We start from the raw sequence: 14,528 nt of genomic DNA, 5'->3' as shown, positions 1-14,528 counted from the left end.
GACTTTTCCAGTTGCTCAGTGACCCTCATTTTCATACTGCATCATTTAGAATCAAAACAGTATCACAAGTGGAATGAGGTGGCTGCCACAGGGCACAGATGCCGTGGGGGGGACAGCCTCTCCTGTACCCATTAAGCTAACTTGCTGTCCTCAGGTGTGGTCAAAACCACTGTCAGTGTTTAAAGCAACATCATCACTTTAGTTGGCTTCTGTATACGGAATGGTAGCTAGGGCCGTTTTACTCTTTGCCTCAGGCAGCAAAATCTCTTGGGTGGGCCTTGCATCCCAGGAATGTTAAAACTGAATGCAGAAGCATGGCCTACAATGCAAACAGAATGAAGGAGCAACAGTGGATCATTCCCATTTTGCACTACAGGTGGAGACTCAAGATTGAATGTTCTCCATTTAAAAAGAAAATCCCACAGTAGGGGGATTTTCTAGGCCAGCTCATTCCTTATTGTGTTAGTTTTGCATTTGCATGAAGTTTTTCTCTAGAGGGTTGCATTAAAAGGAGCAGCAGGAGAGAGAGAGATTTCTCCTTCCTTCAGCAGTGGAAGAGCATTCTCTTCTGCGTTCATTCTGCCGTATTCATACAAGCCTCGCTCTCGCCAGTGGAATTTCATAAACTGTGAGAATACAAATTGAATGCAACTAGGATGCACAATGGCTCAGATGAGGCTTATGGGCTGTGATCCAAAGAGCTGAATTAGGCAAACACCAATGGCTTTTGTTAACTCAAAGATTTAAAAAAAAATACTTCTGTTGAAAGACCAGACCAAATACTGTTTGTGTCACTGCAATCCATTTCCAAAGTTGTTTTGCCTTGCAGCATGAAGGACTACTGCTGACAAATCACAAGTCAAAAGCCCCCTTGGGTCCATGGGCCTCATTGAGCATGGTTCAGTCATGTCCACAATGGATTGTAAGAACCTACAATTAAAATGGGATTCATTTCATAGACTCTTCAGTTCCACTGCTGCCAAGAGAAAGGTCACAGTAGCATCCTTCCTATACACTAGTTAGTATGAGCATCTGAATAAATCTTTAACACTTTCACAAGGAAGACAAAAACAGTATGGAAAAATGGAACAGATTCTTTAATTCAGCCTTCCCCAACCTGGTGCCCCCCAGATGTGTTAGCCTGCAACTTCCATTCAGAGGGGAAATGGTGGAAGTTGCAAATCAACACTTCTGGAGGGCACCAGATCAGGGGAGGCTGCTTTGAATGATATACATTCAGAGCCCAAATCTGCACTCACGTTTCCGAAGGAATCTACAATACTTGCAGACAGTTGCTTGATGAGATGCCAATTCTAATAGAAGGGAAAGCTCCCTATAGAAGGAGCTGAAGCAAACTGCCAAGAACTTTGCCAAGGGATCAAGCCAGGCTACATGTGGATGAATGTCCTGCAGATATGCCAAGCTTCAAAGCTTTTGTAAAGGGTTTCTAGAGCAGGGCTGCAGCCACTTGGGGAAAGGAGGCATTTGGGACTCAAGACGGGTGGTGGAAAAAAATTGGCCACACTATAGAAGCATTTTCATTTGCCGGCAACATGAAGGGAAGGTACTTGAGAAAGTTTAAGCAAATATATAGCATTCGATATGGAAGAGGCAGACAGAAACTGGGCCACAACTTTTATTCAGTGACACAGAATGGGCAACTTGCTTTCTTTGTGGGGATTAAAAATATGTCCAAGACTTAAGCCTTTGAAATGCCCGACTCTTCATCCCACTTTTGCCTGGATAAATTGAGTCCGAATAGTTTTCCCAGAACTTGTTTTCAAGTTGCTTGATGTTTCCCTTGATTTACAACCCAATGTTTATAGGCTCCTTTCTTAAAGATAGAACAGGTTTTACAGCAAGATACAAGACTTTGCTATTCCTTAAGGTTGAACCACTTAAGTTGCTCTGTATGCAACATTTTATTCCCCACTTCAGTCCAAACCTTAAACTCCATATATAGCACATTTGCACTTTAACAAATAGGTGGGAAATACTAAATTCTTACTGTTGATCTAGTACACCACTTAAAATTACTTTTCGGTCTGCCTCATAAGGAACTTGTGTTTCGCCTAGAATTGGAAACATACAGAAGCCAGACATTTTAAAATGGAGATTTGCCATGACTGTCTTTGTTCCAACATCCTTAAGTGTAATTTGTATAAAAAATAAGTTAATTTCATATATCTGCAAGTCTCCTCCAGGATTCCAGCTAAATTAGACAACTTGGTGCCCTCCAGATGTTTTGGACTCAGAGTTCCATAATTGGTCATTCTGGCTGGGGCACATGGTGGTTGTAGTCCAAAACATGGAGCGCACTAAAACAAGAAACACAGTGAGGAGAAAAGGGTGGGATTGAAAAACTATAAATGAATGGGCTAATTCAATACCCTACAGTCCTGATAAAATTCCTCCCTCCTCCATGGTTATTCATTTAAAAAACCCAGCACTTCTATGAAATATTTAGTGTTGACTAGTTCAACCTGTAGACTGTTACAGCTGCAGATAAGTTGGCTTATATTATGCCAACTTTCTTTTTCACATCCCTGCTTTAACATCTGGGCTGTAGAAGTTCCTTAGTGAAGCTCTGGAAACTTGCATATCATTTGCTACATTTTGCCTGGTCCAAAAAAGATACTGCCTTCTTATAGATTTTGGATCATTTTTCTTTAGTGCAACCTTATTATCTATGATTTTGCAGATGTTGAGCAATTCGTTATGAAAATATCACACATGTTCACACATCTGCACAGAACAGACTACATGGTCTGTAGTCTTTACCAGATGTTCAGGGGCAGAAAGTCAATGACTCATAATGCTTTGATTTTCTGATTGGAGCTGCACATGCCCAGCACCAGCAGGTGGATCAGGCCATGACGAGTCCAGCTGAGGATATGTGCACAGAAGTCACTTCTACAAAATCACACACTGCTGCTCAGCTGGGGCTTGAGATCTACTGATAAACTGATGCCCTGTTAGCAAAAACTGAGAACTTCATTGACTCAGATCAACCCTGCAATATCCACCACGTGAACCAACATTTATCCAAACCTCCAACCATCTACATGTTTCCAATGCCTCCAAAGCCATTTCAGCAAGGGAAGGGGAAGAGGGGAGAAACAAAGTCACTGCTAAGTTTCATGGTTTATATAGCAACATTTATTTCCTGCTCAGTCTTTAGTCTATATGCAAAGAAACACAGTAGCATCACTGGTTTAACAGAAGCCCATTGTTGTTGGTATGATGTAACCAGATACAGATATGCTGATTATGCCCCAGATATTTTCAAATGCAACCCATATTATGCAAGAGGAGGTGTCTCTCTAGTTACTAAAGAGTATATGGGTTTGGAGACTAAGCTCTAGAACACTTAAACTGACACACACAGCAAGTGGGATTGTGGGTAGAGGAGAATCAGGGTCACACACTGATAAGACAAGGAAGTGTTCTTCACACAGGCAATTTAATGACACAAACCCAAGATCACACAGATGAAAGCTCCTGTTAAGTAAGGCTGCATTTGGCTTACCAAAATAAAAATTTAAAAATAAGTTCTTATTTGAGGCACATGAAGCATTAGTTACCTTTCAAACCACCAAGAGGTGAATAGATGGTGCAAGATAGAACCAAAATAAGAGTATTTATTGTCATATTCAAACATTGTTCTGTAAACATAAGCCAAAGTCCCAGAAGGCTACATTGATGCTGTTATGAAATTAAAGCAGCATATTTAAATATTGTACTGAATATCCTTAAATATGTAATACTCCTATCACAAAACCCCCAAAATCCTTAAGCAAGGCGATGCAGTGTTAAAGTTGCCTTTCCCCACCCCTACAGACATCAATGAGAAAAGTCAGAAAGTGCATTCTATTCAAAACAAACTATTTCCCATTGACTCAGTGGAGTCAGTCCTGCTCTCACAGATGGCTTGATCTTAAAGAGGTTCTGAACCTCAGCGTCAGCTGCATACAGCAAGAGCAACAAATATGCATAGGCTGGGACAGAAAAGGGGGGAGCAGAACGGAGACATCTTGAGCACTATTTGCACTGAGAGTTCCAAGTGGCTTTTAAACATTCCCCAGAACCTTAGATGACACTTTAAAACACTCAGTTTTGCTTTGTAAAGGTATTTCTCTGAATTGCAGACTGGTTCAACAAACACTCAGTTAATGAAACAGCCAGTCCTTACACATCCAGCCATTTGGCATATCATGAGCAGCTTCACTTGTTACAAGTAAGTATATATAACACTTGTGCAACTGTGCATTTTTGCAATGAAACTTGTAATGTGCAAGATGGCCACACATATTTACTTTGTGATGTGTTCACTGCACTCTCATGGAAAAGCGCAATGCGGTTTTTGCCAGGAAAATACAGTGAAATAAACCAATACAGCCATCTCAGGCTTATTGTAAGAGTTCAGAGCAAAAGTATATACTGAGTGCAGTTGTATTCATTACTGCAGGTCTAACTGAAATACTCCTCAACATCCCTGGCATTCAGGAGAAAATATAATCTTATACAGGAGTTTGCAAAACTGGCTTTAATATTCAGGTGATCAAGTACATGTCCCCAAAAAACCAATGCTTCCTGTAGTTGGGAGGTATTCAAGGCATTCACTTTTGTTCAAAACATATACAACTTTTTAAAAATTTGTTTGTAAAAGCAGAAATTAACATTTTGGGTCATATCTGATTGATACACTTCTGCCAATTGGGCAGCCACTGGTGGCAAATTGAATTTCTCCTCCCCTTCAGTCTGCCATGTCGCCCTCCCAATTTACTCCAGAGGGCTGCAGGATCTTTAAGAACAGATTTTGGAGGCATGCAGTACAGTGAGGTTGGGTAGGGAAACTGCCACTGCATGAGCAGATAGTTGCTCATAACTTGTTGGATTCAGCCTTTTCTGCCATAAAAGAAGTTGCTAATAATAATTAAAAGACTGCACCCTTTATCAGTGCAATGCATGCTCCAAATGAGAGCCAAAGTTTATACGTAAAAGAGATGTAAGGTAAAATACATCACCATATTCCAAAGTATACACACACCAAATAACCCAGATATTAGAAATGGACCCATTAGAGACAAAGTTAAAAGCAACACTGTCTTAAACTACAATGTGTACCATGTGGGAGACAGGAAGCACACCTTTTTATGTTTAATAAAGGGAGCTAATTTGTATTTATATTCTAAAAAATTAGAAAGGCTTAACTTCAACACCTTTAACCTATAATATTGTCGTAGCTTTTTAGCCTTCCCTCCCTTTCATACATTCCCAGTGAAACAACTATTCCCAGCCTAGCTGTCCACACAATGAAAAAGCAGCTGATTTTTGAAAATGCTGTATTTTATAATTAAAATACAGCTACACGAGAATAGTATAGCACCATTACTGCATGCTTAGAATAATATATCAGATACAAGTTGGGGGTATTAAGTAACAGGTGGCATTTGTAACAAAATGAATATAAAAAGCATTGCTAAATGTGCTTAATCATTTTACAAATACCACTCTATCACACTTTGTAGTGTGTTAACTATGAAATAGTTTTTGTTGTGCAAAAATAAGGCTCGACTACAACACTACTGAGTAGTGGGTGGGGTGGAAACCACTGCTCGCTGTTTTCTTCTCCTTCGCAATTCCAAACTAATAAAAAACAGTGCAAATAAATGAAGATTATACTTGAGAGGGAGGGAGCAAACCTACATTCCCATCAACCAAGGCATTCATCATTTTAGAAAGCCTGCATTTAAACAGTGCAAGATAACCTGCAGAAGTAAAGTAGCAGACAAATGCGTAAAACTGACCCAGAAAGTCTTATGTTCTTCTTGCAGCACCTGATTGTACCCAGAACCATTGCTGGAATAATTAAGCTATAGAGAAAGTTTGGAATCCCACAATGCCTTCACATTAAGGCTTTTGGAAAATACTTTTGAACTAATTAGCATTAGTTATGCATTAGCACAAGTTTTCATGGAGTGGAAAACTGGGGTGCAGACAAGGACTGGCTGGCTGATCCAGAAATGCATCAGCTACCACTCTTACATTCAATGCTACATTAGTTCCTTTAACAGGGTTAAAGGCACAATCCCATGAAGCTGTAGAACTGCAAGGTGTCCCAGCCAGGACATCTGGAGATGCAAGATATTCTTCTGTCTAAATGTGCATGGGATTGCACCCTAAACTGTTTTATTTTAAGAGGGTTGGGCAAGAGGATTAAGTGCAGTCTGTGCATTTGTAGAGCAATGACTAACAGCATTGAGAAACTACTTCCTGCCCTGCTTCACTTACTCAATCCTTTGCATCATTAGGTTTTCAAAACTTACTGCAGAAAGGAAGATTGAACTGGGCCTTTATTCTTTGCCGCCACATGCCTTTGCTACACAAAAACTGCTGCACAAAAAGGAACCGTGGGCCAAGTTGAACATCATGAACAACTATGGCTTATAATGGGAATCATCTGCAATGAGTTCTTGAACTCACCTGCTCCCCTTTTACTTCAGTGCAGGCATATCAGAGACCTCCAGTTCCTCTGACTTACCACAGCATGATGTTTCACCTCAATCCAACATACTGAGGATAATTTTAACTTCAAATTGTTTAAAACAAGCAACTGTTCTAATCTACCAACGTTCAGATGCAGTCCTCAAGTGTAATTTTTTTTTAAATGGAAGTAAAAGTTTCTACTTTCCTCTTTGTGGCTGTGCTAGAAGGGAAGGGAAAGGGGGCATGTAAGCCCAAAGTCTACCAAATCTCATTTATAACCCAATAAAGCCATGACATATCATGATGCCTGAATCAGCTCATTACACTGAAAGTGTATTGAATGCTTTGGAGACAGCTGGTTGGGTTTTGTTTTACCTAACAGGCAAAATGGCTCAGAATGAGACATAAATACTTGGAGGGGGAAGTAATATATTAATGTTTAAGCAGCCTAAATTGATGAATCTCCTAAGTTTAATTTTTGGGAATTCTTTAAAACTCAAATTAGGTGTAATCCAGCCAGTAGTAACCATTCCATTCCAGCAGAAGACCCTGCCAAGACAAAGACCAGCTCTGGCTCTCTAATCTCAGCATAACTCAATCTGTTTTTGAGTTCTACTGAATTCTAAAATATATACTACAACAGTTATTTAAAAGAAAGAGAGGATAAGGCAGGAGTGAAAAACTTAACAGATAAGTCCCTAGTAAAGTGTGTCCAGCTTCGGTCTGAAAAGTTAATCAAATAGTCCAGGGGACAGGTATATAATTATCCACCATTTATATTTTCAAGCAGTTTTCATTGTGTCACAGACCCAATTCAAAAAGGGGCTTTTTGTCAATAAGTATTGGATATATTTTAAGATACCACTAATTCTATTTAGTATACCTATTTGAAATAGCATTCACTTTTTCATTTAATAAGAAAGTCTAAAATTACCAAAGTAGTCTACCTTTTGTTTTTTACATTAAAAGGTTCTGTCCCCTTTGGTTTTCTCACTTTATGGTTTGTAAAATATTGGGAAACACACATGCACACAGAGACAAAAATCAATAAGCAGTAAGAGCAACCTCAGTAAGAAACCTAACACAAAACCAATGTTTTGGAGAAGCAGGGAGGAAAGTTTGCTGGAAAATGTCATTTTAATGTTAAACTCAACAAAAATGCATCTCAGCAGAAAAGTCCAAACTGGTTCTGCAGAGTTGTTGCTGCACTGGTTGAACTTTTCTGTGCTATTCAACTAAAAGTTAACACAAACACACATTGTGTCTGGACGGCACTATGATGTTCTTTCAAGCAGGCAGCCTAAATTTAAGTGTTGTGACAAGAACAGGGACTTCAACAATTACATTATTTCGCAACTTGTCTCCCGAACATCAGTCTTTTCTTCTCACAATCAACTGTAGTTGAATTCAGACTTCACTCAGCACAACTGTGGGAATTACAAAGAGGATTCAAACTGTTTGTTAGGGTCAGGTTCTGCCTCTAGCTTTATAGCAGGTATGCACTCTGATTTAGTCCTCCTGGTTTTGTGATGTGGAGAGTCAATGACTATTTCAGAACAAGAAATACTAATTGAAGGGGACTTGTCCGTCTTCTTTGCAATAGTCTTTTCCACAGCCCCGCAACACTGCTTCAGAGCACACTGGGTTCTGCAGGGCAGTTCACATTTGCTTACACCCTCATCAGAGCCTACATCATAGCCCCTAACAGTGAACTCCGGCTGAATCGTTGTCGCATGTATCCCTTCATCATGAAAGATCTCTTTAATATCTTTAGCCACTTTCATGTACGATTCTGGGTCCTTACATTTTATATGAGCTGTGCCAATGATCCTGCTTCCTGCCAGCTGCCAAACATGCAGTTCATGGACAGCTTCAACTTCTTCCAGTTTACGGAGTTTCTCATTCAAAGAACGAATATCAATTTGCTTGGGAACAGTTTGCAAAAGAATAAGAGCAGATTCTTTAAGCAGTGGGTAAGTTGTGTACAGCAGAATGCAAACCATTATCAGACATAGAGCAGGATCTAAATATAAGACCCAGCAGGGACCAGCTACAGGAATTTTCTCAAATTCAGTGGCATTCATCCTGCCAGAGAGCTGAGTAACATTTTCTCCACAATGGTCATCCTTGCAAGGGTTAATGCAAGGCCCATCTCTGGGGCATGGAGTCCAAAAAGAGTAAAATACCAAGGCGTTCACCACAACAATAACTGAACCCAAGGCATCTCCAAGGACATGAAGAAATACTCCACGCATGTTGAGCTGACCGCTTGTGTCTTCCTCAACCTCCATGTCAAGCGAGGAGTGATTACTAATATTCCCATTGGGCTGAAGTTCCATCGGACTCTCTTTAACTACATCACCTGCAAGACAAGACAACACAGTTATGCAAAAAAGAAACACTGAAGGTGGAACAGAAACAGCAAATGTCAAATTTCTAGGATAATAAGGTTGTCACCTGATGCTGGAAAGAGTGCACCAAGCAAACCTATTTGGAAAAGGCTAGGGTGCCACTGCAGGAAAAGCCCTTTTCTTAGGGCTTTTAGACCCACCTCACTTCTTCGGTAAGGGGTCCCGCAGAAGGACCACTGAGGACAATCTTAGGGCCTGAGCAGGTATGTATGGGAGGATATGATGTTTCAGGTAACCTGGCCCCAAACCATCTAAGGCTTTGAATGTTAATCCCAGCACTGTGGATTTGACTCAGACCCAGAGCTGAGTAGTGGCCTAATATGATCACAGTAAAAGTCCCTGTTTTCAATACAGCTGCTCTAATTTGGAGTTTAGAGATAGAAAAGATAGAGAGTAGATTTCTATCTAATTAGAGAGAGAAGAAAAGGTGGGAGAAATAGAGTAGTATGAAGTCATGGGAGAGCTGAGACAGTTTATATTTAAAAAAACAAAAACAAAATTTCCTACCTGTCACTGCAAATAACACACAGAGAGCAGTTACTAAATGCATGCATGTCAACACTGACCTAGGAAGGAAGCAGGAGGAGTATCTCTCAAAAAGGAGATACTCATTTGTCAAGAATGTATGTATTCTGATGCATCAACTACATTCTTTCTTATTCTATCATCACTTCATTTTGGAACCCTTATTCTGTCTTTGCATTTATTAAAAAATAAACACACACTTATTCTCCCTTACAAGTTTAAACGAAGATTGTCATGAATTTTGACCCAGATATAGGGTGCAATCCAGAATCTGTTTCCAACAGAAGCAGCATCTAAGCTCATGACATCCTTTCCGGCAGAAAGAAAGTGAAGACAATGTTCACCGATTTCTCCCTTCCCTTGCCATTCCCAGAACACTATCCCCTATGCCTGCAAAACAGATTCTACAAGGTGCAGAACTTCAGAGAAAAGGATATAAATGAAAACCATTCCTTCCCTCTCTTTCTGCTAGCAGGATTCCTCCAGTGAATCAGATGTTTTGTGCAGACAGAAGAAGCCCTTCCACTCGCAGGAAACACATCTGAGAACTAAATAAGTTGTGCGTGACCCAGTATTAGCAAGAGTGCTGAGCAATACAGCCTCTTGGCAAAAGCAACAATATAGCCCTCTTGAGAAAAGCAAGTGTTGTTATACTGGAAAGCTAGTATAGCATTTGCCAACTGTGAATAAAAATGACAATTGTATCAAAAGAAACATCTTCCTCTGGACTATCAAAAGGTCTTGAGGAAATTTATGTGTAGGTATCCACAGTGAGCAAAATACTACTTGCCCAGTGCTTTCACCAATGTAATGGGTAGAATTCGAACCATCACAACTCCTACACTTGTTTCACTAAATTAAACCCCACCTATATAATGAAATTTACAAGTCCCATGGTGGCATCCACAGAGTAGAGATCAAGAGTTAAGCTTCTGAGGGCTGAAAAAAGCAGTTGAGATTTTAAAAAAAGTTACAGCAGGACAAAGATTGTATAATTAAGATATGAAAGTGTCTCAATACATTTCAGGTGTCTGGACCTATGCAAACCTGGATGAATTGGCTAGCTATAATGACAAAGCTGTGCTGCTAGGTCACCACAAACTGCACCGGGGCAAGCTTACGCTCCACCTGATTTCGCAAGACTTATGTTAAGGTCAACAAGGTTGACTTATAAATACAATCAACCTGAAAAGTACCTCCAGAATTGCTATGAGATTTGTGTGTGTGAAATCATGCACCACTATAATTCTTCCTAGGCATGAACTGTCAAAATCACTACTATACACGGACAAGGCTTAGAATGATCTAAACATACTTTGGTCTGGTCATGTCTGGCCAGGGCTGCAAATTCAAGCTAATAAAGAGCCTGAGGGAACAGGACAACTTACAACGGGCCACCCAGAAGCTCATGCAGAGGCTAATGGTACAATTACAGATTGGGGGCTATGACAATAGCACATGCTGCTGGCCCGCTTTAGGGAAGGTGGGAGCAGTGCCAGCCCTCTGCTCCAAACAATCAAGCTAAGCTATTAAACCAGATGGTGGCCAGGTCCTACTGGATGTCGTAATATGCCCGAGCATGATCCAGAACTCTGGCTGTCCATCAAAATGTAAAATAAACCAAGTTCATTAGCATAAATTCAGAATGTATAATTGTATATTATCATAAATCAAATTCATTTCTAGGCTAGAAAATAAGTGTGTTTGAGGTACTGCTAGTCCTTGAGGGCCCAATTATGTATTCCAGAACTATGAAATTAAAATATAGCTGTCCAAAGAAGTTTGATGTTTACATTTTAGAAAACCTCAGATGATAAGTGATTAAAATGTTCTAAATATAATCAACTTCTGGAAGAATACTGAAGCAGAAGGACGTACTGCAGGTAACAGAGCAGGAAAAAGGGTTTTCACCACTGTTAGTTCTGCTTGACTGTTGTTACATGTTGTCACGTCTTCTCTGACTTACGGCGACCCTAGGAATGGACGTCCTCCAAAATGCCCTGTCCTTGACAGCCCTGCTCAGATTCATTGAAAAGGGGGGAGGGGGCTTATGTTAAAACATTTGTTACACGGTAGGAGAATCATTTACACCATGCAGCTTTTGATTTGATGTAGCTCCTGAAAATTGTTTTAGAGTTAATAAGTCTTTCATAATGGACTGCATTTAGAGTTTCCCAGTATAGCAGGTCGGTAGGACACTTGCAATGCATGTAATTAGAGAAAAAGAATTATGTGAGATTTAGACGGAGAAGGCATTGCCCATCCACATCCCAGATCTTCCACCCTACCTTCAGGACAGTTGACAGCGACGGGCAATTTTCACCTACTTGGCTCCATTAGGAATCCTGTTAGGTACAACTAACATCATGCAAAGATACCGAGTGTAGAGAGGGAATGTCAGTCAGGTCCTGCTACTCATCACGCAAGCGATATCCAAAGCAGCTAAGAACCTGCAGCACCTATTTGTTTTTCTACTAAGTAATGTGGATGGGCCCTCCTGTAGACATTATGAGCAAAATATACCTATTTTATAGGGTGCCTTAATATTTCCTAGAGGATAGCCATTAATAAGTTTCTGTGATCTTTAACGGTCACATAAAACTTATGAGAGAATTTGAGGAAGAAGCTACAGCAGTGCTCTTCAAACTACCTGCAGACGTTCCTACTCACAGATGAGAACCCCCTATGTGACTGCCCGTGAACCTTACCACACTGCTGGCGATGTTGGTACATGCTGCAGGAAGTATAGCCAGCTCACCCAAAGCACTAATAAGATGAGGCACCTCTGTCACCCCACTTGAATGTAAAATGTGACCCTAAAACACCTACGTTCTTGTGCACTATAGGGCAAGGTCTCCCAGGGAAAGTTACTTCTCTCAGTTCTCTTGCTGTCAAGGAGCCTTGGTCTCTCTTCTCCCTTCCACAACCCCTCATGAAGAAGCCATGTTAGTTGGAAGATCTACAATCTTTGCCAAGCAATGAGTAACATATTACATTAATGGCCATAGTAGCAATCTCCCAGATGATCGAAAAATTATAATGAGGACACATGTGATGAGACAAGAATGGCCACAGTAGTGCCAAGAGTGTGCATTAAGGCCAGCATAGCACAATCTGGGGTCAAAGACAAACATCTGAAAATAAAAGCTTTTCTGGCTGCTCAAAAGGAAAGAATAATTAGCACAAGCCAAGTAGTGCTTGCTATACAGCATTCTCATACAAAAATGCATCAATATGGGCAAGCTGAAACTTTTTATTCTGCAAGTCACTTTTCCAACACACTTGGGCAGAGGTGGTCCTTAGAAATAAATATTGGCTCCCTCAACTGTCATTCCTCATCATGAAGCCCACAGGTCATTTGGCCTTGGAGAGGAGTTATTTCAGAGAAGACTGTGATTCTGTTGCTGTCTTGGCCCCGGCACCTCTGGCTCTAGAGAAAAGAAACCCTTAGCTATGGGCAGCGGCTGACAGACTAGCACAGGCCGCCTCCACCTCCAGGGTCCCACCCGCCCAGCAAGCCCCTTCCTCCCAAGCGCTCACCTAGCTTCTCCATGCTGACTCCATTGGAGCTGCTGAAATTGTCCACCAGGGTGTTGGTCTCCTCTTCTTTATGTAGGTCGCCGGGAGGCCGCTCCAGCGCCTTGCTCCGGGAGCCGCTGCGACTCCGGCGGCTGCCTCCGTGCGAGTGCCCGTGGCCACCGTGCTGGTGGAAGAGGCAGAGCCCCAGGACGTTGATGAGCAGCCCCCCGACACCGACCCCGATGACTACCCAGGGCTGCTGGATCTCGTGGGGCTCGGTGAAGCGCTCGATGGCCTCCAGCAGGATGGTGAAGCAGAGCGCCGTCAGGAAGACGGCGTTGACCAGGGCGCCCATCACCTCGGCCCGCACCCAGCCGAAGGTGTTCTTCTTGGTGGCGCGGGTGCGCTGGGCGAAACGGACGGCCACCAGGGCCACCACCAGGGCCATCACGTCCGAGAGCATGTGGAAGGAGTCCGACAGCATGGCCAGCGACTCCGTCAGCCGGCTCACCACCACTTCCACCACGAAGAAGAGGAAGGTCAACGCCAGCATGCACAGCAGCCTCACCCGCCGGCAGCCCTGCCGCCGGCGCGGCGGAGCCGGGCGCTCGCCCGGGGGACCCTCCGCGCCCATCCTTCCGGAGCACAACGACCCGCTGGCCTCTTCACCGCCCCAGCTGCCCGGCGGCGGCGGCGGCGAAGACGAGGAGGCTCGGCCGGGCGCAGGAGGCAGCGACGGCGCCAAGAAAGCAACAGCGACCCGCCGCCAAACAGCTCGGCGAGCGGAGGAGCCACGGCCAGCAGTGGCGAAGCCGCTGAGGTGCCGGAGCCACCCGCGAACAGCTCCGCGCGGTGCGTCGCCTCTTCCCCGGCAGCGCGCCTGTCTCTCGCCGCCTCGGCTCGCGCCACTGCTCGTCCCCGCACTGGTGCCGGCGCGCCGCCTCGCCTCCTTCTATCTCGACCGCGTTCCACGGAGCAGGAGAAGCAGCACTGCTGCTCTTTGCAGACGGTTTGAAACTAAACTTTGCACCCGAACCCCCTAACACTTCCTTTCCACACGGAACCCCTGAGCCACCCGCCGCCCGGCCCCGCCCACCAAGAGCCTCCTCATTGGCTGCGGCCCCGGCAACCTGGCGGTCGCCGCTCACACCTCCCCACGCGATTTAGCCCCTAGGGACTCTCACGACAAGCCATCCGCCCCGCCCACATAAAGCTTCCCAATTGGCCGCGGCGGGCTCCAGCTTCTCAGAGGCGGGGCCTAAGAGGCGTGGCAATGGCCTCGATTGGAAGAGGTGGCCAGTCACGTGGTGCTGCCATCCTCTCGGCCCCACCCTTCTGGCTTCGTCTCCGAAACAGTCATTTTTCGGGACTAGTGCAAAAGGTGGTTGCATTGAGCGAACAGAAGCGCCTTCTTCCTCCTCCTCCCCTCCCCCCGCGTTCGCCGTTTTCCACACGGCCCAGCTGCGGAGGAGGAAGACGGCACCTTCCTCACAGCCGCCCTCTGACGCTCTGCCCGAGCTTCCCCTTTCGCCTCAGTGGCACCGAATGGGGCCCTCCCGGGCCTTTCTGCCGCGCCCTCATACG

The 14,528-nt window shown here is 43.5% G+C and overlaps 1 protein-coding gene across 1 annotated transcript; it reads right to left on the bottom strand.

Moving 5' to 3' along the window:
- Window positions 1-3,142: 3,142 nt before the first annotated feature.
- SLC30A1 (solute carrier family 30 member 1) lies at window positions 3,143-13,957 on the bottom strand. Its single transcript, XM_044429223.1, has 2 exons — window positions 12,966-13,957; window positions 3,143-8,851 (listed from the first exon to the last, which is right to left on the bottom strand). Exons 1-2 carry the CDS (start codon window positions 13,576-13,578, stop codon window positions 7,926-7,928), a joined length of 1,539 nt encoding a protein of 512 aa, XP_044285158.1. The 5' UTR covers window positions 13,579-13,957; the 3' UTR covers window positions 3,143-7,925.
- Between the last annotated feature and the right edge of the window lie 571 nt (window positions 13,958-14,528).

This window comes from Varanus komodoensis, unplaced genomic scaffold, assembly GCF_004798865.1.
Source record: "Varanus komodoensis strain SLA01 unplaced genomic scaffold, ASM479886v1 scaffold2, whole genome shotgun sequence".
Lineage (NCBI taxonomy): Eukaryota > Metazoa > Chordata > Lepidosauria > Squamata > Varanidae > Varanus > Varanus komodoensis.
This window is presented reverse-complemented; position numbering and strand designations above follow the sequence as displayed.

What these genes read in the sequence shown, in the direction of transcription:
- SLC30A1 (XM_044429223.1), bottom strand. Translation starts at nt 13,578, where the DNA reads ATGGGCGCGGAGGGTCCCCCGGGCGAGCGCCCGGCTCCGCCGCGCCGG. An exon ending in AGTCAGCATGGAGAAGCTAG is followed by an intron (nt 8,852 to 12,965) that starts GTGAGCGCTTGG and finishes CTTGTCTTGCAG; the next exon opens with GTGATGTAGTTAAAGAGAGT.